The 27,022-nt window shown below is 46.4% G+C and overlaps 1 protein-coding gene across 1 annotated transcript in view; it reads right to left on the reverse strand.

Moving 5' to 3' along the window:
• Positions 1 to 11,047: 11,047 nt before the first annotated feature.
• PRICKLE2 (prickle planar cell polarity protein 2) overlaps positions 11,048 to 27,022 on the reverse strand; it is a 339,940-nt gene continuing 323,965 nt past the window's right edge. Inside the window, exon 9 of the mRNA XM_040995060.1 lies at positions 11,048 to 12,275. Within this exon, the coding sequence (XP_040850994.1) occupies positions 11,401 to 12,275 (875 nt within the window). The 3' untranslated portion in view covers positions 11,048 to 11,400. The remainder of the gene's footprint in view (positions 12,276 to 27,022) is intronic.

A 27,022-nucleotide genomic window follows, 5' to 3' on the forward strand; every position in this document is an offset into this window, starting at 1 on the left:
GAGGAGAGGCCATGATGAGAAATAGAAGGCTGGATCAGCGTAGTTGAATTTTGATTGCACCTGTTCATCATGTTCGCATCGCACCATGCTCTGCGGCAGCTGTGGCTTCTGTGTGGATGTGGATGGGTGTGTGTGTGAGATAAGACAGCGAGAAGGTACTGGTACCTTCTGAGATGTTGCCTACCACAAAGGATTCCTAGCAGATCTGGGGCCTTGACCACGAGAATAGATCCAGTATCTTTCCCACACTGTCCTCTTACCTCCCATGGGGTCACCAGCTGCAAGGAATTCACACAAATTATGTAATCAGAGGAAAACATTCTCTGTACTCCCTAAAGTTTGTAAGAAAGAAAGAAAGAAAAAAAAAAAACTCACCTTGAAACTGAACCTGCATAGCATAAAAGAAAGACTCAAACTCTTGCCTGGCTCTCTTAGCTCCTTGCATCTTCTCTATCAAAAGCAATGATTGACTTAAGGCAGTGATCCAGCTGGCCCTGTAAGGTCCTACTCACAGAAGACTCAAGGTGTCATTTTCTTTTCTATTAGTTAAGAACCTTGATACTCAGTGTTGTCCTGGGGTGATTTGCGTAGAAGAATTCCAGGTCTGGGTGGAACAAAACTGCCAACTTCATGTAACTCCTAGACCAACTGGGGCCTACTTAGCCATCATAAGTTCCCTAAAGAACATGGCACGACTGACCAATCAGGAACTTGGTCACTGGCTGATCATGTACCTCCACTCCAACTTCAACCTGTAAGAACCTTCACCCGAACTCCTTCAGGAGCCTGGCCCCTTGCTTTGTGCTTTGACACAAATAACTACTTTTATCCATCACCTTATGTCAGTGATCAGCTTTCTGCCTGTGGGGTAAACAGATACCAAGTTGGCCACGACCAGTGGGGGAAGGGGGACATTCTACAGCAATGCCTCCAATTAGTTTGGGGTGTTGTTTGACAAAGGCCCAGTATCAGAGACAGCACAGTTCTGAGAAAAAGGACTGAGCAAAACAAAGAAAAAAAAAAAAAAAAGAAACAGGACAAAGTATCGAATTTGATTTACATAACGAAGAGCAGATGAAGGAAACCAGAAACTGTGACCAGAAAGGCCTCTGCACTCAGTTTGGGGCGGAAATTGAGAGAAGGACCAGAACCTGAGACGATAACTGGCACCCATCTGCAGAACAGACAGAACTGCACTGGGGAGAGATTTCTCCGGGCGCCTGTGTGAGTGAAGGATTCACCTGCTCTGTTAGTGATTCTTTGAGAGGTCACACAGATTTGAAATGCTAAGTACAGATCCTAACCACTTTTGAGTTCCTGAATGCCACACTTGGCTAGGTCCGTGCCAACTACAATGCCAGGGATTGGGCAGGAGAATGGTGGTAGAAACTTTCCTATGATGAATTTTTTTTGGACAAAAAAAAAAAAGACAAACAATAGAAAATCATCCCAGCTCATCTCCTTGGGTTGTTACTAGGCTAATTCTTAGAGATACATTCTGGGCTACTTGCCCAGTCCATGTTTTTGTCCACCTGCAAACTGTTCTCCTTCCTGAGAACCAGCTCTCTGCTCCCAAGTCAGCCCCTCCAAGTCTATCTCTGATGGTCCACTATTTGCTAAAACCAGGAAGGAGCACTGGATCTCATCTTTCAGGAAGACGGGATTAACGGAGGGAGATGGTAACAAGGGGCTGGGCAAAATCACGGAGGTACTTGAGCTTCCGGGTCCCCCCTCCCCACGCTGTTGAAGCCGATTAACAAAGAGAAGATTAAACAAAATGAAGGAGTCCTGGGCTGCTCCACTTTGCATCCACCTCCCCGCTAACACCCTGGGAAAGTGGCCAAGGATGGCCCAAGGCCGTGGGGTGCCTGCACCTCTATGGAGACCTGCAGCTTTCGCTCATCAAAGCCATTTGGGGAGTGAACCAGAGGACGGAAGCTTTCTCTCTCTCCAACTCTCCCTTTCAAGTTAAAAATAAAATCAATAAATTTTTCAGAAAAAGAAAAAATGAAAGGGAAATGGAACCTTAAAAAGGGAAACTGGAAACCTAAGTTCTTGATGGCTTTAAAACACACACACACACACACACACACACACACACACACACACACAATCAAGGAGGAGAAAGAAGGAGAGTGGAAGTGGGACAAAGAGAGGGTATGGGAAAGAAGGGTACATTCACAGGAAGCTCGCTCCTGTGTTGGTTTACCCCCAAGCTACCCACAACAGCCAGGGCTAGGCCAGACAAAAACCAGGAGCTGGGAACTCAGTCCAGGACTGCTGTGTGGGAAGCAGAGAACCCTGTGTCAGCAGTTATGTGCCTCCCAGCATGCACGGGAGCGGGAACTGGTACCAGAACCGGGGCTAGAATCCCGACACTCTGTAAGGGATACCAGCATGTTATGTGGCTTCATAACCTGCATCCTCCTCTCTGGGTGGGTTTCCTAATCAGGGATCCAGGCCCTGAAGCTATTGCATCAGGGTTCCCTCATGAAGCTCCCTATCTTTCAAACAAACTCTCTCCCCACCCTTACTAGATTGAAGTAAATGCTGATTATAGAAAATCCAGACAACCTAGCCTAAGGCGGTTGCCCTCTTTGGCCATATGGCACTTATTCTAGTACTTCTGCCCCATCTGTTTGCTAACTGTGGTGCATTAAGGGCCAAAAGCTGCATACCGACACTGCTGATCTGCCTTTAGCCAATCTAGCAGTGAAAACAAGCACCCACCGGTAGCGGCTGAGAAACCATCACATTGGCTTCTGCTGGGCGCATTTGCATCATCAAACAGCTTAACCACCTCTCCATAAACTTCAGCCTGCGTTTACTTTTGGTTAGTTAGCTACTAAACTACGGATAGGGTTTATTTTTTTTCCTTCTTGCACTCACTTCTGGACCTGTCTCATACACAATTAGCTGCAATTGGAATTTAGGCTGCTATGATTCCAGAAGCGTCAATGATTCCAATTCTAGTCCAAAAGGAACTGAGTGTCTGATCGGCACCAGGGGCAGGGGATATGCAGACCCTTCCATCCTGAAACTGCACAGCACAAGCTGGGCTGTCCTTCAAACACAGGGATTCCCAGGAGATGAAGGACTTCCGAGGTTGAGACACTCAAGCCTGGTTTTCCCAAAAGCTCCCTGGATGCTCTGAAAATGCATTTTCCCAGGTCCTGCTAGAGACCTGCTAGCTTAGACCCTGCAGGGATGAGGCCAGGGACTCTGAACTTGAGAGACTCCACTGACATTCTGATGCATGAAAGCCAAGAGCAGCAATTCTGATCATCCACAAGAACCTCACCCTCTTTTGTAACGCGTTTGGGTGCTATTTGCCAATAGACACATTCAAGTCCCACAGATCACACTCCTTGGTCAAAGATGATCAATGCTGGGGGGGGGGGGGAGGTAGGAGGGGGTACCCAGCCAGACTCACACAAACTGCCCAGGGGACCTCAGGATCACATCTCAATGGGCAACTGCTAGATTCCCTTGAAGCAGATGGAAGATCTGTATTTTGTTTTCATTTGTCTGTTTTCCCAAGGAGTAGGAAGCAAAGAAATATGCTGAGGCAAAACTTCCTTGCTTATGTCTGTTACCCAGACGCCATCAAACGCCATCAACAGCGCTGGGGTGGACCTTGGCGGACGCACAGTTCTGGGAGAACCCCAAAGACCTTCTCAGCCGGACCTCTAGGGGGAGCCCCCGGGGTTTGCCCCAAGTTTTTAACAAGTCCTGCAGGCACACAGGCCTTCCTCCAACATCCCAATGTCTACTCAACTTAAAAGACAGAAACACTCTGAGCAGAGAGGAATGGCATCTAGTTGCTGCCACACTTTCTCTTTGGATAGGACAAGAATGGTACCTGCTAATGTGGAACTCTTACAACGGCAAATCCATCCCAGCAGTAAATCCTCAAGCTCAATCATGAGGCTTCCACTATTATCACAGCTGATACATTTAAAAATCAGGACAGAGCGAGAGAAAGAGAAAGAGCGAGCGAGAAATAAAGACCGAGAGAGCGAGTGAGCGAGAGATGACACAGTCCATTCCCACTGAGGATACACAGCCCATTCCCACCACAAGTTGCACACGGCTGAGAAGGGATTGAAAACGCTCAGAGAAAACAGGAAAATGAAGCAAAGGGTGCTCAGCTGGTCTCGAGACTTCATTCTGCGGTTTTAATCTGGGTTGCGAGGGACACCTGTTAAGAACCATGGCCGCGTGTTGTTAACAGTACAGGGAGCTATGGCGTGAGGGCCCTGAAGGAACAAAATAGAAGAGAAACGTGAATACCTCTGAGGCGGAAGCTGGAAGCTGTTGGGAGCACCTCCAAGGCTGTTTAGGGGTGCAGGGGTCCTGGAGACAAGCTCTTCTGGGTCAGTTCAGAGCTTGCGGCTCCCGTCCACCGTTCGACATCCTGCTCCGGCCCGGCTCTGGCTTACACTTCCTCATCTTCCTTAACCATGATGCTCTGGGCTTGTCTCCTCCCACAGGCTCCGCCCTATACCATGGGCGTTCTTTCCCCTTAAACTCCCACCACCAATTGTCTCTCCCAAGTTCCTAGTTCATATTTTTGTGTATTGTGCTCCTTTAACCGACACATATGCTAAAATTAAAGATTCGTGTATTTATTTGAAGGGTGTATAGACAGAGAAAATCTTTCATGTTATTTACTCCTCAAATGGTTACAACGGCCAGGACTGGGCTGGGCCAAAGCCAGTGGCAGGAATTCCATCCTGCTCTACCACTCCGGGGCAGGTTGTATGTTCCTTTAAAGGTAGGGACTTGTCTTCTTGGTGCGTTGTTATATTTTAAGGACTTAGACCAGCGCCTGGCACAGGGGAGTCCTCAGTAAATACTCGCAGAGTGAATGAATACATGGCATTCAGCAACTCCCCACTCCCAGAAAACGGACTTTGCATGCTGTCTTGGCCCCAGACGATGTGAATACCACCCTAACCAGAACACAACCGTGGGGGCAGCTTTCCCGACAAACCCCTTATTATTTGCTTAAAAGCACATACTAAGTATTTTGAGGTCATAAGCTGGTTTCAGTTCTTGTTAATAACTAGAAATTAACTGTGTGGCCTGGAGAAGAAGGCCTGCAACTGAGGGTCGCCACCAGGGGAGGTTTTGCCCTCAGAGGACATTTGGTGATGTGTGGAGCCTTTTTAATTGTGGTAAATTAAACATACAAAAATCTACTGTGTTAGCTGTTTTGAAGTGAACAATCTGGGGGCGGGGGGGGTGTTCAGTCATACTCTTCTGCACCCCATCTCTAGAAATTTTCGTCATACAAAATGCAAATTCAGTCCCCAATAAAATAACTTTCCCTCTTCCCTCTTTCCTTAATAAGAGAACCACTCCTTTTATTTCCCCTCTCAGTTTGACTTTAAATCCCCCATACAAGTGGAATCACAGTGTTTGTATGACTTGCTTGGCAGAATATTCTCCAGGTTCATTCCTGCCATAATACGTATCACAATGTCTGTCTTTTGTAATGTGTGTTCATAAGATATCATCTTGTTTATCCCTGCATCCACCAATGGACGTTTGGGTTGTTTCCATCTTTTTGGTTGTTGTGTGAATAATGCTTTTAAGAACAGAAGTTCAAAAACCCAAATCTCTGCTTTCAGATATTTGAGGTCTATAAAGAGGCAGAACTGCTAAATGCTCTGATGATGCTATTTTCTTTTTTTTTTCATTTTCTCAGGAATCATCCAGGGGGTTAGTCATTGCATGGCCCCACCAACAGTCCATAGGGGTTCTAACTTTTCCACAACCTCCCCAACATTTGTAATTTTACGTTAACAGTAGTTACCCTCCTATGAAAGTGCTTTATTTTGGTGCAGTTTTGAAATGCATGCCTAGTTTTTCTCAACATGCCTTCTCTATGACCTTTTGGAAGATCCCTCTTATGCATGGATTTCACACTTTTTCACACCATAATAAACTCATTTTTAAAATTCTAGTGTCCACAAACCTTTGGAGGGACCCTCCTCAGTAATACATAGGGACAATTTTCAGATGAACCAACCTATGTGGTAGGTGCTACTGACATTGAACAGATTAAGACTACCCATGGTACTAAACATCCTATGATTCAAGATAGTCTCTAAAAGCAAGAATTCACTGGCAGAGTGTGTTGATAGTACCAAGGATTTTGATAGCATGTTAATTGAAAACCTCATTCTAACAATCAGGAATAAAATGCATCTCCGGAAATGCACAAAAGGCCCTGGTCACCCTGGAACGAGCTGGACAATGAGGGATAATTTGAGGAGAATGGCAACCTTTCTTTTATTCAAATTTTATTGGAAGTTTACAAATGTATTACAGACATCAGTAAAACATCATATCCATTTTACAGGGCACAGATCTCAAGCAAAGTGTTGGGAACAGTCTCTGGCAGAGCGCACACCCAAAGGCCCACGGCTGGCCTTCCTCACATCACTTGACACTCGACACAGAACATGGACTCTGGCCTACCTCACCTTTCCCAGGCCCGTTGAGATTTCCTTTATAGCCTTAGCACTAGAGCAGGAGAGGGGCAAAGCACTCCTGTGTGGCACAGAATGAGGGAATACCGTCCTCGGGTGCCAGAGAAAATGGCGGACTCAAAAGGACTTAGAAGGTGAAATCAAGGTCCATGTGAGAATCTTACTATGTAATCATGGAAATCAATCAGATAGGCTTGAGAACGCGCTTAATCAGTGACTCTCTCAAATACCGAGACAAACTTTGTCAGCCACCTACTGAACATCAATGGCCAAATGCCCAGTAGGTTCAAGGGCTAGCTCAGCAAACTCCCAGGACGCTGCTTCCTATCCTGTGGACGCATCATGTCTAACTTCACAGAAATGTTTTCCTAACATGACGTGACTTTCTCCTCCACATTTTTATTCCCTTGAGAAAAGCGAGTTTGGTCAGCAGGAAGTAAGCTTATAAAATAGACTAGTTCCCAACAGTGAGTCATGTTTTATGGGACTCTTGTGTTGACTGGGCTGCTATGAGCAAATGGAAAAAGAATCCAATTCTTTCTTGAGCTTAACCTCAAGGACCACCTCCACATGGTTACACCAGTGAGCTCTGAGGGTCTGCAGAGACCCAGAGTAAACATCACTGGAGACAAGATCCCTTCAGTTCCACTCCCCTTGGATTGGTTGAAAGATATGTACCTGTAAAGGCAGCCATCTGAAATTGCCTTCAACACTAGCAGCGGAGGCTGGCTGTTAAGTCCTGCATGTGATTGTGGCATTCGGGGCCTGTTTCAAAGCCCTGAAGGTGCTCTGCAGGTTGATTTCAGCAGCTCCTTTGACTTAAAGAAAGCTGGTACAATGTTCCATATTCCTTTGTCAAGGTCGGATCCTCTTTCCTTCTCAGGGTGTCAGAATCTGCTCTGTGAAAGACCCCAACCCCAGAGCACTTACCCTGGGAACTTAAAATTGCATGTTCTAGTTCTTCCTTTAAGGTAGGGATGAGACGAAAAAGATGGATCCATATTTGCACTTTGCAAAATAAACAGAAGGCAGATGATATCAATTGATAAAGAACATGAGTATGAAAAAGGAGGCCAAAGAGATGTGCCTTCATTGAGCTCAGGAAATCAGCTTCCGTTGGCCTGTCCACCACCTTGGGGTGGGAGTGGGGCTCAGAGAAATGGGGAATCTGAATTATTTATAAACGTTTCCTAAATATCAGGTATATTGTTTTCTTTCCATGGCAAGAGGGCCTAGGGTGGAAGGATCATTAAGAGCCAGTTCACAAATAAAATTTGTTAGTAAGATCAGTTTTAATCAACCAACTGGTTGGAGCTGGTTGGAGCACCACAATGGTTTATGAGGCCGAACCCTTACTTTCTGGGAAAGCCTGCAATGGAGACAAGGTAGGCAGTGCTGTATTTCTTATTACTATTCCCCTCTGAACTCCACCATGGCTTGTGGTACTCAAGAGCAGAAAGCTGCTGAAACAGAAGGCAACAGTCCTCACAGGATAGGAGAATCCTGTGGTCAAAGAGGATGAGAACACGCTGCCTCCGGGTACCATGTTAGAAATGCAATATTGCTCACGTGTTTGACTGCTTGGGAGTAGAAGGGGAGGACTACAGGATACAAAAAGGAAGGTGGGAGAGGCTGTCAAACAGCATGAGGACTTCTCCTTAGGATGTGTGAAAAGCCGGGAAGCATGGCTCTTGTTCCCCTCCCCTCATTCACCTTCACACTTGGTAAAGTGCCCAGACTTCTGCGACAGAAGGAAGAGCCCCAGCATGCCACACTCACGGCCACCAGGCTGCTTAGCAACGCTTTCATAGTAGCAGAAGCAGCATGTATCAGCGGGGCATTCCGGAAACCGCCAAGGACTTAGACTTTTGGGACCTGGGGACAAAATTGGTCTCTTGCCACCGAAATGAGCAGCAACAGAAAATGAATGAACTGTAAAGTCATGGTTTCATCAGAAGACAAGAAGACCAATATTAGAAGAGGTAGGAAAAAAAAATAGTCAAGGCATTACAGAAGTGGAGAATCTGGAAAAAGATCATTCTTCTAAAACCTATCTGCTAAAGAATAAATAATGACAGAGGAGGCGAGTACAGACACCGCTCACAAGAGGCTCTAGACCGGTAAGAGGTAATGGTTATGATGGAGGACTCTGGTGAGGATGTTTTAACTTCTTACTTCAGGGGTCAAATGCCTTGGATTTGGGGACATGGGATTCTAGGATATTACGTGTGAGTTATACCTCACTGCTGCAACTCCCTACACAATGCCCCTCCCCAGAGGGTAGAGGACATCCTGTTTCCTTACACAATCTGTCATCACTGGAAGGAACCGGTCTCCCTCCAGTAAGGGGCCTGGCTGCATGTGGATAGGGAGAACCTATCTGTCGCGGTGCGGCAGAGAGATGGTGGAGATCTCACTAGAAGACAATAGGGCCCTGAGGATTGGTTCTTTTGGTTCAAGCTCTGAGCAGCTGGATGTGCAATCACTCTTTCATCTAGACCCCTCTGGGTATGTGCTATTTTCTAGGCTACCTTCTTACTGCTGATGGTTGTGAGAAGTATATTCCATACGTGGGAAGTGTAAGAAGTGTTTGGGAAGGTTTTGAGAAGAGACAGAAAGCCACTTTAACTGGGAGAATTTCTTTCCTGGACATGGGGCCCTAGAGGACAGACACATTTTCAGCCATTTGTTAAGTGAACTACTTCCCCTCCTATCTTTTCTTTTTGCCCAAGTGCCTTATTATTTTCCTCAATAAAAGCACTCCAAATTCCAAAATGGATTCGCCCAATTTCTACCAGAAATCTGCCACTTTAGTAGCATGGTGTTGCATGTTATTTCTTAATCAATTTGCCAAGCAGTTTACAAACTTACTATACAAACATAATAGTTAATTCTCTGGAGGCTTGGATAAGTAATGAAGCATTTAGATATGAAGATAGCATGCGGGAAACAGCCACAACCAACATTTGCATTTAAACAAAAAAAAACCCCTCAGTGACAATGACAAATGTCATATTAATACCTGAAAAGCAAATTATTTTGATACATCCTGAATGGAGTGTCACTAGCATGTCCTCGACACCTTTCCTCCCCCCGACCCACATGGGATGGTGTCTGAAAAGCTACTTTTCACATTCTCTCTGTAGAAAATACTAGAAAATGTTAACTACTATACTGAAGAGATCACGCTCACCTCACCACGGCAGACGCCACTGAGACACACCGTGTACTACATCAACGGTACAGCTCACTAAAGGTGGGTCCTCCGACGGATTATTTCAATGGCCACAATCCATCACGGGAGGAGAATGGGAGAGAAAGCAAGGGCTTCATTTTTACCTGAAGCAAGGTAGGAAGTTCTATTTTACTATAAACAGTACAACCGTTAAATGTCTTTGTGAAAGCAAACTCACTTGCGTGCCCACTTTCTGTCTAGCCCGCTGTCCTTCATGTTCAAAACGGAACTCCCCTCCCTCCTTTCACAAAGTCTGATCTTCAAAGTTGTGTTGAAATCTCAGCCATGGCGACTTAGTCAAGTAGATTCTCTTTCTACAGCGCGGAGCTAGGCAAGGGGTTGTCACCTCTCCTCTATTTCTAGAAATTCTTCCTCCCTGATCTTTCTTTGGGGTCGCTTTCTGTGTCTACCCTTGACCTGCTATCTATTGCTAATTGCCTTACTCCTTTTTCCACACATAACCTGCAACACACTGGGACTCTCGGGACCCCGTCAGAACTCTCTGTCATCCTTCAATTCCAAATGCTTCAGTTCATTTGCTTTGAGGACAATCGGTTGTCAGGTGCAGGTGGCAGTTCTGTCTGCCTTGGTAAAGGAAAGCGGATAACACAATCCAGGAAACATGAGCACCAGAAAAGAATGCCACATTCAAAACAACGTCATGCTAACATCACACACAACAGCACCACTCACAGTCACTTGTGTCTTCCCCAAGGGACAGAGCAAGAGTAAGCAACTTCAAGGTTCCCAGCAGGGATGGCCTTTCTCACGGAACTTGACTGACACTGATTGGTCTCTCTAATTGGCAAAAGTTACATTTGCAATCGAGAAAGAAGTACTATCACTTTGTAGAGAAAAAAAATCCTACTGAGGGTGGGAGCGATCTTAAGGAGGGCTCCCTAACATGGCATGGAACATAAAATGTCTTGGGTATAATAGTTGTTTGTTTGTTTTTTCCAGCCACAAAAAAAACCCCGAATTGAATATACTCCTTTGAAAAAGTCTCACGGACATATAACAAATCTGTATAGAAAAAAAAAAAAACAAAAACTAAAACGAAAAACTCAGGTGGATTCAGCCACCTTTCAATTACTACTCAAAGACAATGTCAGATTTGCATGCAAGTCCCCACTGAGTCCTACGATATAGAAATTCCTTTGATATTACAAAATACAAAAATATTTTATCAGAACTCTCATTTACATTGCATTTACAATGGACATGTAAATAACTTAAGTCTTGGGTCTTGGCTAATAAACAAATTACTTACTAGAGAAAGGCCAAAAAACAAAACAAACAAACCAAAAAAAAAAAAAAAAGGTCTTGAAAGGAAGAACAATAGAAGATAAAAACAAGCAGGAAACAATTTGCCAGGCTGGCCGGTGGCAACTCAACCCAGGACAGGTGAGAAGGGCAGGGTGACCGACCCTGGCCTCCATGGTCTACTGTGTTTCCAAAGTGAAATGTGCAAATAAGATTCAACATGCCAAAAACTGTGACTGACTACCTATTGAGTCCAGCTGCAATCGGCCTCCGTCATGTCCCCTCTCCTTGCCCGCACACCCTTCTCCCCCACCCAAAAGCGCTTGGAGATGGAAAACAGTGCAAGTTTCTGAATGTACATTCTCAGCTTTCATCTTGCCCTACTCCCTGACTTGGATCACATTAAGAAATGATACAGTTTTTGCTCTTTTGTCTTTTCCTGCTATGCAACTGTCCCCTGCCACCTAATGTGGACGATTTGGGGCCCCCATAGGAGCTGTACTTGTGCAGCAACTCATCGCTTGTGACGTATCGCAGGCGGGCGGGCTGTGGAATGGGCTCTCCTAAGAAATAACCTTCGTTGTCAGACTCGGAAGAGGAGGAGCAGGTGGAGCACCAGTCGTACTCGGTGAAGTAGGGTCCCCAGCGCTCGCCAAAGGCATTCTGCAAAGCCAGGTCTGACACAGTCCTCGGGCACTGGCCGTACAGGTCCCTGCGGGACCCGTGGCCCAGGCTCTCCTGGAAGCTGCGCTGGCGCACGAATTGGTCATAGTCCTCCCTGGCTCTCAGTGGGGGCCTTTCTTTTAAGCGAGAGATGGCATCGCGCTCGCTGGCCAGGTGCAAGGCGTTGTCCGAGCGTGAGCGCCGAGAGCGCCGGGACCGGTGCGGTCGGAAGCGGCGGCCGTCATCCCGCGCGGTACTTCGTCTACGTGTGCGCTCACTCATGGGCTGGATCCTCACACCCTCCTGGCCCTGCCCCTTGCTACCTGCCATCCCGTCGTCAAAATCAAAGCTCTGATGCATCCTTCCGTGAGCCTGCAGGTCTCTGTAGCCAATGGGGTTGCCCAGCTGGTGGAGATTTCCCTCCATCTCCTGGTACTGCTGTGCAGAGAGCAGGCTGCGCACGGACTCGGCGCTGCGGAACTGCATGGACGAGTTCAGGGTGCCCATGTTGCTCAGCTTCTCGGAGACGTTCATACCAGAGTCTTTGCTGAGGTCAGGCATGGAAAAGCGAGACAGATGCTCCTGGCGCTTGGCACCACCATCAGCTGAGAGGCCTGGAGGGTGGGGGAGAGAGGAAAGGACCATAGCAGTTAATGCGCAAGTTCAAGCAGTGCTGGTGGAGTGTGTGTGTCTGTGTGTGTATGTCTGGAAGAGCGGGGATGCCACTGCCACTGTTGGTCAGGCCTCCAGGGTCGTGACATGCAGTTGTAAGGCTGAGCACTGCACAGATGCTCTCCAAGGGATCGTGTGGGAGGGGTGTTTTCTTCTGCACAGAGCGGCAGCATCCTACCCAGAGCGAACTCTACAGAGACACACTTTGCTACTTTCTCATTTCACGTTACTAGGCAGCCACTGTGGACCTTGTGCAGAATGCTTCCCTGCATTGAGAAAATCACTTTAGCAATGAGCTCAACGATCTTTCTGATTCTCAGGACGTACTGTAAGCTGTGTAGGACAGTTTGGATGAGGACACTTAAGATAACAGAACCTGGGCCAGGACCAAGCTGTCCCAGACAGCGGTGAATCTAGTCCCATGATGCTGGACTGTCTCCTTTGTTAAGCTGCTACACATCCTGTGGTTGTCCCTGTGTGATAGGTGGGCCTCTATCTAGAATGCTTTGGATCCCCTAGGCAGAGATAAGAGGGTATTTACTCTCTCAGCAGTTTAGTGGATGAATGCTCCAGGCTTTCACAGACTCCATGGAGGCCAGAGGGTGTGTGTGTGTGTGGGGGGGAGGGTGTGCCAGGAATCCTGGGACATTCTGCTGTCTTGGGGGGGAAAGCATTTCGAAACTAAGAGTGATCCTAATCACTCTCTAACAGCAGGTGCTCCAAGCAATGGACTTCCATCTCCTAAGTGCACTCAAAAGAGCTACTGGCCTCCCTGAGATAAAAGCCATTGGCAGACTGTGGGAGGTATTGACTTGTGTGACTTCCACTTGCTCATCTCCGAGTAGCACTCTGTAAGGAGATGCTTAAGAATGGGCCAGGTGGCCAAGTCTCAGAATTTCCCACTCATTAGACATCAAAATGATCAGTAATCTTGCCATTTCCACTCACAGACAACAAGTCTTTGGATCGCAATGGTCCATTATCACCCTGGCCACTGATTAGTCTGGCCTCCTACTGGGCCTAAGAGTTCTCGTTTGACAAAACCAAAGCAATGTTGTCAGCACTTTAGAAAACAACTTGGCAATATTAAACAAAATATACCTATACCAACACATACGGGAATCATGAATAAAGCTACTTTGACCATCCTTGCCCAAATATGCATGTGTAAACTCATACACTCATTTATTTGCATTTATAACCAAGAGTGGAGAGTCCCTGATTTTTATTACCTCTCTTGGTTATAAACCAACAGAAGGGAATGCATGGGTCCCAAGATGGGTGAGGGTGAGGGAAGTTTTCTTCTCCTATACTATCTTAGACTTGGAAACAATCCATATGTCCATCAACTGAGAAATGGAAAAATAAATGTTTTGTTTTTTAAATATTCTCCACTAAAAGAAAGCTTTTTTAAAAAATTTTTTTGAGAAATGACCAATTCTAAGATATAGAAAAGGAAAGAAGAAATGAAGTTGGACTATTCCAGAAAGTAAGGAAGCATGAAAAATAAGACATGTTGGGGATTGTTATTACAACCAGGGGCCAAATATACAGGGCCCGATCTGAATAATCTCAGTAACCACTGAAACAAATAAGAAAATTTGAGTGTATGCTGAAAATATAGAAAGACCTCAATGTATACATAACTGGGGAAAGGGAAAATGGCAGGCTCTGCTGACCACTGCCCGCAGAGTGAGCGCTCTTGGAGGAACAGCGAACTCAGTTTGGGAAATCCTTTTGGAACCATGGGTTAATGTGCCACATGAAAGAAACGAATGGGAAAGTAAGCTAAATTTGAGTGCGAAGTACTGAAACCATGGTCTCAAAGGGTTTCCTCTACATTTTGGCTATTAGTTATAAGGCAAGAATTAGTGACTAACAATTGTGAAATCAGACAACTTCACATGGGGAACAAATTTAACCTGTCCAGAGACACAACTGGACCTCATGTACTTCTGTGTGGGATGACTAAAGGAAGACAGCTGCCTTCCAGCCAGAAGTGCAGATTCAGGAAGAAATACTGGGAAAATTCTCCAAGAAGGAACGCTCTGTTTAAAAAAGGGTCTAATCTGTCTTAAAAGTCAGTATCGTAAGAGACACTTAAGAAAAAAGGTTGAGGGAATGTTCTAGATTAAAGGCTACTAAGGAAACTTGGCAATCACATACAGTACTTAATCCTGGACAGGAACCTGCTTTGCACAGGAAAATTGCTATCAAGAACAATTTTTGATCAAGAAAAATGTGGAACACAGGCAACAGATAAATGCATTCTACTAGTTTATTGAGGCTAACTGTGGTCAGGTCGGAGAATATTCTTCTTGGGAAATACACATGGGAGGCAATGGTGGTAAATGGCCAAGATGAATGCAAATGGTCTCAAATTGTTCAGAAACAAATCAGGAGACTGTGTGTGAACACCAGAGAATCAAAAGGGATACAATATTAACTCAAAGAGTTGAACTGAAGCTTAGAATATATGGCTAGGCATTGTGTGTTCTTTTTTTTCCCCTCTTTTTAATACATTTGAAATTACTTCCAAATAAAGCATTTTTAAAGCCTTTTCAATTCTAAGAGAAACTTGGAAATACCTGGAGACAGAATGGGAGCAGGTACTACTGCCATCTAACAGGTAGAAGTCACAGACACTTGTAAACACCTTGTAATACACGGGGCAGTCCGCATCCCAAAGGATTTATCCAACCCCAACTGCTGACAGTGCCACTGTTGACAAACCCTGAGACAATGGGATACCACACAATAATGAGAATGTATAGCTAGAGCCAAACAACATGAAAACATCTCATAGAACATGCAGAGACAAAAAAAGAGTATGTGTTGTACGACTGTATTTACATGAAGTTCAAGAACAGATGAACACTGTCTATAGTGACAGAGGTCAAACTACTTGGGGGAGAAGAATGAAGGAAGTGTCCAGGACACTGGGATTGTTCCACATCTGGATGATGGTTGTAAGAGGACTCACATGCCTAAACACTCACTGAGGTGTACCTTTAAATATTCATTTGGTTTTATCTGAATGATACCTCTGTCGATGATGTAAATATAAAGCAATGCTTGTTAAAGAGCCAAATGCTAACATTGGATATGTCTTAGGAGAAAGTCTTATGCCAAATACCATATATAGTCCAACATTTCTTTTAAAAATTTCATTATTCAGATAATCATCAGGGTGCAGGCTGCGGATCCTCCAACAACTGCTTTCCCTGCTGCTTATCTCTGACATACAAATCATAAAAGCTGATTTACAGGCAGTTAATCACTTCCAGAGCCTCCCTGCTGGAAGGCAGAAAGGAGAGGATATTGCCCCTTGATGATGAATGAGGGCTTGGAGCAGTGAACTCCAGTAAAGAAGGAAGAAAGAATCTTCCAAATCGTTATCTTGAAATGACAGCTATTATAGGTGGGCACCAGCATCTCCCTAGGGCTTTCCTCCCAAGCTCTGGAGCAGAATCAGGGTCAGCACAAGCAAACATAGTACAGTTGCAACCATGGAGTTTTCCTGGACCCATTCTTTATTCTTTTATAAGCCTCACAGTGGAATGTGTGGGAACAAATTTCAACTTCTATGAGGAGGTAAGACAACAATGACAGCGGCTTCCGTGCTGCCAATGAGAACATGCTGCTCTCTCAGGTTAAGCCTCTCCATCCTGGAATCTCAGCCATCCTCACAAAAGGGAACTGTGCCCTTGGAAGGGCTGAAGGGCCTGCTGCTCCAGCCTGGTCTCTACTCTCAGCGTGCCCCTAAAGGAAAGCGATTCCTCTGGAGGATGTGTGGCCAGCACTGGAGGGACCACTTGCTCACTCCAGGAAGGACAAATGTCTTTCTTCTGATTCATTAACTTAGCTGTTCCTCCAGGGTCTACTGGCATGCAGGGCACAAGCAGGAAGGCCAAGGTTGCCAAAGATGAGCAATAATTGTGCACTTGCTCTAAAGAGGGTGGTTCTGTGGTTACTTTGATTATTGGCAGAATGCAAAGTCCTTGGGTAGACCCTTAGGTCCTCCGCGACTTGTCACCCATCTTTCTGTCTCCAAGATGACCGATTCACTCACTCACTCTACCTCAGCTGTGCTAACATTTGTCCTCCTCCTCCTGTAATGCATCAAGTTCATCCCAGCACTCATTTGCATGCCTGATTTGTTCCGTCTCTGAAAGCTGAACAGAGATGTTGCCTTTTCTGCAGTGCCTGCCCTGATCATTCCTAACACAGCAAAGTGTGCTGTCTCCTGGCCAGTCTCTGCTGTGAGCCACCTGCAAGCTACCCACCTGGATCACTTCTTTGAGCTCAAGTTTAAATTTGAGGCTACCTGGATCAGCTGTGAAAAGGCATCTTGTCGGCTGCTCACTGTATTCTGGCAGAACAATCAGTGTTCACTAGTGGTGCATAACAACTTGCAGGATAAAGGTAAATGAAGCCCAATGCTACTCACAGCTTGCAAAAAGCAACACCTCTCTAACCTGGTGTTGGCACCTGCTGCTTGGGAGGGATTCCACACAATAGGAACGAGACAATGTGATGACAGGTCTATCTCCTTGTCTCCACTAGCTTGCTACAAAGTTCCCATTTGGGGCTTCTGCCTATTGATTTTGTGATTTATTTTAAGACCTATTTTATTTGAAAAGTAGAACCAAAGAGACAGACAGACAGAGAAAGGGACAAAGAGAAGGATCTTCTATCTGCTAGTTCACTCGCCCAAAATGCCTCTAACATCACTCACCAAAATAACTGTAACATTTGGGTCTGGACCAGGCTACAGCCAGGAGCCAAGAACATCATTCTGGTTTCCTATGTAGGTGGCAGGGGCCAGCCACAGTAATTGTGTACCTGTTCTAAAGAGAGGGTAGTTCTTTGGTTACTTTGATTATTGGCAGAATGTGAACAGACTCGGACCATCTGCTGCTGTTTTCCCAAGTACTTCAGCAGGTAGATGCATCAGAAGTGGAGCATCCAAGATTCAAATCAGCACCCTCAAATGTGGATATGCCATCTTCCGATTAGGTGGGCAGGTAGGGTAGTGGGGAAACTTTCATCTCCTTGAGCTGCATCAGTAAAATGGGTACAATAACAGCCTCTCATTATTAAAATTGTGTTGATGAGTAGATGAGGGGGAAAAAAGACATTTCCTTTATAAGCCTCATCACAATGGTAATACATTTATGTGATTTGTTTCCCTCCTATCTTCTTGGTTGAGCTGTATGCTCTAGGAAGGTAAGGAGACAAGGATCCTATTAACTGGATCATTTTCAGTTGCTTTCCCTGGCACATTAGCAGGTTGCTGAACAGGAAGTGGAGCAGCTGGAACATGAAACTGTGCACATATGGGATTCTGGTGTTGCAGGTGGCACCTTAGCCCACTAAACCACCAGGTCGACCTTTCAAGCACCTGAATTTATCACAGGTAGAGAAGAAGTGGGTCCCAGAAGTTCCCAGTGCAAGGCAGCATGCCCTAGGCTTTTTATACCTAGCCAATCTCAGGGCAAACAAATCTCTCTAAAATGCATTTTTATGAGAGTACCTCAAAATTGTCTGGGAAAACCAATTAAAGGCCAAATTCAATTTAGTGTCAACATAGTTTTTTTTCCCTCCCACAATGCTCATTCCTATGAACTGTCTGAATACCCCTCATCTGAATGGATTTCAAAAGTGTGCTGAATAAACGTGTCTACTCATGTCATTGTTTTCCCTATGAGTACTCCCGAGGAGGACCCTAGCATCTAAATGAATGATTCCAAGAAGCGTGATGCACAGAGACTGACATCAGTGATGCTCACTTGCAGACAAGCCACTGGCATAAATCATCGGGGCCGCCAAACTGTGGCTGGGGATTTCTTCACTACGCAGGTGAAGTTCAACTCTATTAAATTTATCTGTGCAGAATGAGACTGGGAGACAAAATAACGCACATCAATAATGACCAATGTAAGTAGGCTCTGGAACATCATCCTGGCTTCCTGCAAGAAGTACACTTTGCTTTCCTGGCAGGCGTGGTCTGGATGTGTGTCACACACAGACACACACACACACAGACACACACACACACACACACAGACACACACATGCAAGGATGTCCCTGCAAAGCAGACACCCGTGGGGTTGGAAAAGCGGGGATTGAGATTCTCTTAAGAGCTCTGGCTGCAGAGCTGTAGTATTCTGTGAACCCCCCCCCCCCCGACCACATAAAAAAACCTGACACGAACAGTGTCCAGTGCACCCAGAAGGACCCGGCCTACAAAACAGGTTGGCCTAGACGGCAAAGCCATGCTGATACCACGTCATCTGCCTTCAAGGGGCAACACTGCTTTATTAATGGAGTTTTTTTCTTCCCTTTTTCTACATAATGCAGGCTTTGTGAGAAATGACTTTGGAGCTAAGGGCTTTGCTTCCTTCTCTCCCAGTGGTCAGTGCGGCTGGGAACTACACAAATATGCACACACAGAGGGCTGTGGGCAGCATTCCCTCAGGACCCTCGGCCCTGCTCCAACAAGGAGAGGGCGGTATTGAATTTAGCCCACGGCTCTCCCTGGTTAAACTGTCAACACGAGGGGGCAGCTGGGGCGTTTTAAGTGACACCGACGTCTCTGTCATCTCCCTGCCTCCCTCCTGCAAACAGAATGTCTCGCAGAAACCAGGCACTGGGAGAAAAAAAGAAAAATCAATGCCCTTCAAAGAAGCCCGCGCTTCTGATGGAAGGGAAAGGCAGTCGTGCCGGTGTTGCCCTCCCCCACCTGCTCTGAGAGCAGAAGGTATGCCACGCAAGCCCAGAAAGAAGAAAATGCAGACTGAAATATCAGCACGCCCCTGTTGGCACATCTCTCTGTCCTTTAATTATTGTCCCTTCTCGGTCCATTCCTCAAAAAGCCAAAACTGGTACAGGAAGATGGAAAGTGAGGATTCTGCCAACTGAAAAGATGCATTCCCATTTCCCACTTCTGTGCAGTTAAAGAAGAAACCAAAGGATCTGCTCCCCTTGCCCTACAGACACTCACAGCCCACACTGAGGATCTTGTTCTCGCTCAGCAGGGCCTTCCCTAGGTGACTATTTTCCCCTCCCGAGAAAGAAACATCAAGAAGCTAGAACTCTTTAGACAAGGCGTTTGCAAACTACTACTGTATCTTTGAATATAAAGTTTGAGCGGAACACAATCACAGCTACTCATTTACATGCTGATATGAGAACTGTCAGATGCATGGTTATGTATGGGCGTCCATAGTGATGAGTAGCTAAGACAGAGATTGTAGGAGCTACAAAGACTGTTACCTTCTGGCTCTTGACTGAAATAGATTTTCAGCACTGGATTTGGCACAGTGTGTTAGGCCCAAGCATCTCCAAAGTCCTAGGCCCCACACTAAGCATCTCACATGATGTCAAAAATATTTTGGCTGAGAAGTCAGTTAAGGCTCCCATGCCCTAGGCTGGAGCACCTGAGTGGGAGTGCTGGCCATGGCTCCCGATTCCAGCTTCCTGCTCACAGCCAGGCTAGGAGGCAGTATCAGTGGCTCAAGTAACCTGGGTCCTTGCCACCCACTTGGGAGAGCTAGACGGAGTGCCCGGCTTCCAGTGTCGGCCTTGGCCTCGGCTGCAGTCAAAAGGAATTTGGCAAGTGAACCAGGGGACAGAAGTGCTTTCTCTCTCTCCTATAAGTAGATAAAATTTCAAAAAGAAGCCTGGAGGTACAAGCTTGTTTAAGTGTGTGTGTGTGTGTGTGTGTGTGTGTGTGTGTGTGTGTGTGTGTGTGTGTGTGTATGTGTGAATGCGCGTGTGCCGGCTTCCTTGCGATCCTCTTTCCAACTCAGTCAATTGATTTCATCAACACCCTGAACTTCCAATTGGCAACAGCTGGGAAGAAACTGACATCTGGGCAGTGGAGTTTAAACACGACCACATGTCGCTCAGTGACAGGGTGTGGAATGGTTCAAACAGAGCATGACAGGGAGAGCGGGGGTTGGACAAGTGACACTGGGAGGAAAGGAACACACTCAGGATGCCATGCCACCCCACATGTGATCTGCGGCCCAGGGACCCCGTCACTGCCTCATGGGAACCAACAGTAGGGATGTTCTGACAGGATGTGTACCCTGCACTTGGGCATGGTGATGCCAGGTTCATGAGTGAGCCAGGGGGATTTTTTTGGCCACTGAGGGGTCTTCTGCTCCAGGACATCATACCCTTTTACTCCCACAGTCTCCCACTCGGGGCCTTTGGGATAGATCAGTCTTGAAGTGTTTAATAGCATCCCTGGATTCTCATGTAGAGGCCAGCATCTGCTGCCTGCTCTGGGGGTGCCCAATGTCCCTGGGGGCACAACTACCACTAAGTGAGAACCACTATACTTTATAGAGCCAGTTCTACAGCTGTTGCCTAAACACGGGCTGGGAACAGGGCCTGCTGTCCAGGATGGGCAGCAGTGGCTTAACCTTGCTCTGCCCACACTATAAACAGGAGCTACTCACAACCAGGGTTCTATGCTCTGACAGCATATATACAGGGGTGGGGAACCTTTTTCCTGCCAAGGGCCATTTGGATATTTGTAACATCAATTAGAGACCATACAAAATGATCTATTTAAAAATTAGCCGGCTATTGGCTAATTTAGTGAATTCTGAGTCCCGCCTGCAGTTGTCTTGCCAATTTCAGACCAAATGACTTCACAGGTTGTAAGCAGCCTATGGGCCAGACGTTCCCCCATCCCTGCTCTAGAGAAAGACTAATGAAGCCTGCCAGGTTGAGCTTGGTTATGACTCCCAGTGTGGGGGAATTGACAAGTTGTTGTCTCTCCCAAGTCCCCTCCATCAACTCCCTGTCTCTTCCTTTGTGAGTTTCCCAGAATCTCCCTGCATTAAGGCCCCCCCCCCATTGTCTTATTTCTATGGTTTTTTGGAGCTTGCGACAGGCCCAGCCCTGGGCGTACCTCTCTGACTTTCTTATTCTGATCACCAGGCCGTCTGGTAGACCCTAAGGGACCAGTAGGTCACAAGTCAGCTGGCAGTGATGCTGCGCCTGCCATCTGCTGCAGTGGTACCAGGCAAAGTGCCCGCAGATCCTGGAACAGCCTCCTGTGTCAGCTGCTGTCAGGGGCCAGCATGGTGGGTGCTTCTGTCTCCACATCCCCCACCCCTCCTCAGCAGGCTTGGCCAGCCTCCCTCTCTTGCGGAAGGGCAGGTTCCATATCACCGACCCGTTGGGGAGACTGGCTCAAAATAAAGGAAGTTCTTTAGGACTAGTTAGTGCCAGAGAAAGTCTTGGCTGCTTTTGGCTTTTACAACAATAGAGCTTTTGTTTCATCACAACAGTACTGACACCATGCCGTTCCCTGACAAGGAAGCCAAGCATCCCTTCTTTCCCCTGACTTGCTCAAGCCATTCACTTCCTGATAAACCAGTTCACCCTGGCAGAGGGGCTTGGCGCAGAACAGGGGAAAGCCAGAAGGGTACATCTTCTGCAAACACGTGGAGTCAATTTTAACCACCACTCCACAAGCTCCACGGGGGATTCTGCTTGTGTTGCCACAAAGCCCATTGCTAATTGAAAGGATGCGCAAAAAAATTCAAACCAGTCGAAGACTGTTTGGCCAGAGTTTGCTCTGGGCTCACATCGACCTCGTGCTGTTTTCCAGAATCCATTAGCCCAAGTCAACAAGCAGACCACACTGGAAGTGTTTGCTCAGGAAACACTTGACTACATAGGACAGAAGCTCAGTGGCTCCCCAGGGGGACAGGGTTGGGCAGGCAAGGACCCGGAGACCCACGGAATTTATTCCAAGACTTTTGGCAAAGCCTTGCTGTTGCCAGGCACTGTGACTGTGAAGAACAAGGCCCTTTAAGGTCACGCCTCGTAAGTGTATTATATCCTACAGGGGGAAAGAGCTAGCTAAACATAGCAATGCAATGCTCACGGATAATAACCTCCAGGAACAGAATAAAGGAATCCTGCAACAGAGAATAAAAGACCATCCTACCTAGACAGAGTGCTGGCAATGAACCCTGTGTGGGTGACAATCAGGGTGAGACCTCCAGGATGAGAAACAGCCAGTCAAGCCAAGGGCAAATGAAAGTGGTTTTAGAAAAAGAGCAAGAACCTTTTGTATCAGAGAAAAGTTGCATGTACTCAAAGGAGTGGCAGAAGGGGCTGGAATCCTGTAGGGAGGGCAGAGGCAAGGATAAGCTTTTAGAAGCAAACAGGAGCCAATCTGAAGCCACTCCTTCCTTGCTAAGCCACCCTGGGTTTGAGAGGGTCCCTCATATACTTCCAGGTGGGACTGGCAAAAGGCTCTGCAAGACAGCAGGTGGGAGTGGGGAGTGTAAGGAGTGGGGAAAATCAGAGAACCAGTGCAGTGGCTCTGGAGTTACTATGCCTATGCCTTAGAGCTGTGTCCCCTTAGGGACAACCCAAGATGCTTGGTGTCTCCATTCTATCATCTGTGAAATGCAAATGAACATACAATGCAAGAGTACAGGTATCCAGTGGGTTAATCCTGAAAGTCCTTAGAACAGCGGCAGCATAGGGAAGGTCAGATGAATGCTCAATCTTACTCTCCTTTACAATTTGCAAGCATTTTTAAAAATAAGATTTATTTATTTGGAAAGCAGAGTGACAGATAAAGAGGTAGACAAGTAGACACATACACAACTTCCATTGCTGGGTTCATTTCCCACATGCCCTTAGCAGTCAGTCTGAAGCCAGAAGCCAAGAACCCTAATCAGGTCTCCCACATGGAGAGCAGGGATTCAAGTGCTTGAGCCATCATTTACTTCCTCCCAGCCTGTGAACAGGAAGATGGCTGGATTGCAAGTGGAGTGGCCAGGAGTTGCACCACTCTGATATGAAGTGTAGGTGGCCCCCATGGTTTCTTGGCATGCTGAGACACAAGGCTCACCCTTAGAGCATTTAAATGGGCAATACAGAGTCAGGTCACACTGGGGCCACTTCACAATCCTCTGACCTTTTCCTTTTTTACCCGTCTTCCTTTTTTTTTTTAAACTTTATTTTACTGTGCGTAGAGAGAGGAAGAAGGTGACACCGAGAGCTAACAACCATAGACCAGAGGGGCAGGAGGCAGAGAGATAAGAATGGATGCTGTAACGGGTGGGGGGGGGGGGGGAACAACTGAAAGCAATCCTGCTCATTAATGCTTTGTTTCTTTTGTTGTGTAAATACGACTGCGTGCTGCATGCAACAGCATGAATAAATCCCACAAACATAATACAAACTGGCAGATGCCAGACATAAAAGCACATGTACAGTATGATGCTATTTATATAAAATTAAAAGCCATCTGAAGCAATCTGTGCTGTTAGATGTCAGGAGGGGGCTTACCATGGAGAGCAGGGAGGGGCAAGCAGGGGCGGGGGAGGGTACGGTTCCAGAAAACTGCTCGTGCTCTCTCCACTTGGGACATGGACTGTGAGTTTAACATTCACTGAGCTGAAATGTACAATTTATGCACACTGGCATTTGCTATACATCTATAAAGTATTTATTAAAAATGACCAAGAATGTACTTACAACAGCTGGGAAGGTAACTATGCAGGACTCGCGCCCACCCCTATTCTTCATCAATGGCATGTCTAGGACACCAGCCAGGTATGGCTGAGATGCACAGCTCACACTGGTGGCTCATACGCCAAGCTGACAGGGAAAATTGCTTTTCTTTGCTTTCTCTTTTTTAAACTGAAATCACAGGGACCTTCACCACCAATAGTGTGACTCCTGGCCAAACTGGCATCATCTATCGGCCCTGCCCATCTTCTCGCTGCTCCACCTCTTCAGGTGTACACGTTTCTTATCAGTGTTAGCCAGCTTGATAAGGGAGTGTAGAAGTCTGCTGGAAAGCAGAGTACAGATTTAAGAGGCAGCCTTTTTAATGTTCAAGATCCTTGCTTTTCAAGAACCCACTTTCTAAATAGCCAGGGGTAGACAATACGCATGACTGTTCATGATGTCATGCACTACAGAGCCAGTCACAGAACTGGTTAACAGACTGATAAATATAATGGACAGGTGGATGGGAAGGTTTTTAAATGGAGGCTGGGAGATTAAGGAGATGAGGGGGTTGGGGATGGCACAGATTTATTTAGCAATGAATGGACACAAAAATGACGCATGCCTATAAAAAAGACATGACTTGGAGATCTTAAGAGAGTCAATTTTGGGGATATGGATCAATGGGTTAGGTTGTCATTTACATTGCCCCCATCCCAAATGGAATTCCTGGGATAGAGTCCTAACTCCCCTGCTTCTAATCCAGCTTCCTACTAATGTACCTTGGGAGGCAACAGATGATGGTCCAAGTACTAGGGCCCCTGCTAGCCACACTGGAGACCTAGAGGGAGTTCCTGGCTTTGGACCGGCCTAGCCCTGGTTGTTGTGAGAATAAACTAGCAGATCACTCTCTGTCTTTGCCTTTCAAGTAAATGAAAAGCAGCAAACAAACATAAAAGTCATTGTTTTATGCAGAGAAACAAAGTTCCTAGAGAATTTCATTTTCAGGCAACCGTTAGTACCAGTTCCGTTCACCTGCACTTACAAAGCTGCTCAGATTTCCCAAGAGTAGAGAAAGCTGGAGAGGAAGGCTGTGTGATCTTTCTCCAGTTAATCAGGAGCCAAAAGGAGCAGAGCAGAGAAGCTTGCCAAAAGTGGTGGGTGCGAGTCATAGTCAGGGATGGAGGCAGGGGGTCCAGGTTTCTGAGGAGGTATCTTCTTAAGCTTTAGTGGATCACAAATCAGCCTGGAATTTTCTGAAAATGAAGGTTTGGGTCTACTTCCTCTGGAGTTCAGTATATACTAGGCTTTTTCCAATTCACAAACCATGACCGGGATTTTAACGGTCTGGACACTGTTTTCATGAGTTTGGAAACCAAACCTGGAGCATCTTGCCCTTGGGCATCCAGGAGGATGTGGATTATCAAAGATTCTGGTCAGGAGACAAGATCTGAGCATGGGCCCCTGCCCGTGTCTGGCCAGAGAGCCAGGGATGCTCAGAGACAGAGGAAAGGTCTGATCTTGTTCTAATTTATCGACCCTTCTCATTCTCATGCGTAAAAGCAAAACCACCACACACCTGTTATTCTACCTCTGCCAAAAGTCACAGCAAAGCCAGGACTCGGTTCTTGGAGAGCACACAGACGCAGACCAGAAACATTCAATTTCCTTTCCTGCTCTCAGGCTCTGGTTCCTGCCATAGCCAGCCTGTGCCCTGTGTCTGGCTTCCTGAGGCAGCTTGGGCTTGGCACAGCTCACCCTCTACACAGATGGAATGGGCAGCTGCTCACCTGGCAGGTGCGGAGCACCTGGAGGGTCCTCCGGGGCCCTCCAGTCTCTCTCCCCTCATACCTTGCCAGCATCCACATGGATCCAGGTTTGTGAGTTATAGAAGCTTTTCCAAAGTATCCTCCCCAGCAGAAGCAGAGAGGTTCCTGCTGACAATTAGGAATTTCTAAACAACTTCCCCAAACCTGGCCGAAGTATACAGGAATTTTCAGAGAGGAGACAGAAACACATCTATCAATGCTCTGTAACCCTTTCCCCACCTAGCCTCACCAGGACTTAAAAGATTTTCTATGAAAATTACTCATTTGCTGATTCATATATAAAGGAAAACCTATCTGCTTACCATTCTGTTCAAGTTACTGTAAAAGTGTTGTGCCTCTTGGAGCCACTTCAGGCAAAGGCAAAGGTTAAAAAAAAAAATTAAAATCCACACACAAAAAAACCCCAAAATGGATCTGGTCTTTGTTTACAAGTTGTACATTTTGTAAAGCATGAATCTTTTTGGCGTGAACAATGATTCTGAAAACATTGCATGCAAATAATTCTTATTTTGCTCACTCGGTTTTTCATCCCTGCCCTGCCCTCCCCTGTACACTACATAGCAACGGGAAGGAGCCTTCCTGGAGTCCCAGCCCAGCCACTCTCCTTTCACTCTGAGATTCCATATGCTGCGTATTTACTATAACTGCATGCTAGGGTGGTGGCGCAGTTTGTCACAGGTAGAGAACATGAGCGAACCCTGCCCCTGCCCCTTGCCTCTCCTTTTGGGGCCTGGCCTTCCTCTTCTGTCTCTCCCAGGGATGCGCTGAGCTCCTTCCAACCATGCCTGTGACTCTGATTCCATGCTCCATGCCACATATCCCCACAATAAGATCAGGAGGGAGTATTCCAGAGCTTATCTCTGTAGGACATGACCCTGCAAAAAGCCAGAGAGATTTGGGGGTGCTCCCAGAGAGTTCCAAATGGAAGACTTAGGAGGTTCCTAGACAGTCAGGAGGGTAGTATGTGGAAAGACAGAAATCAAACAGAGAGAAAAGCCAAAACTCAAGATTTATCTATTCCACCTTTTTTTTTTTTCATTACAAATCCAAGACTATTGCCAGAAGGTTGGCACCTGCTTGCCTGCATACTGGCATTAGAAATCTTCACCTCCAAAGCTCACTTCTGGGATGTCTTGACACCGTCTATGTGTCAGAGTCACTGCAGGTGCTTGTTCAAATGCAAGTTCCCAGGCCCTATACCAGACTGAACAAATCAAAACTTCTTGGAGTAGGGTTCAAGAACCTGCATCTTCACCACATTCCCCAGTTGGTCATGATGTTATATGGGTATGAATGGTTCGGGGCCCAAGCACTGGCCTCCCTCTCTGGTGGGTGATCTTGGATCTTAGAACCTAGAAGC

Source organism: Ochotona curzoniae, unplaced genomic scaffold, assembly GCF_017591425.1.
Source record: "Ochotona curzoniae isolate NIBS_2020 unplaced genomic scaffold, NIBS_Ocur_1.0 contig_908, whole genome shotgun sequence".
In the NCBI taxonomy this organism is placed as follows: Eukaryota; Metazoa; Chordata; class Mammalia; order Lagomorpha; family Ochotonidae; genus Ochotona; species Ochotona curzoniae.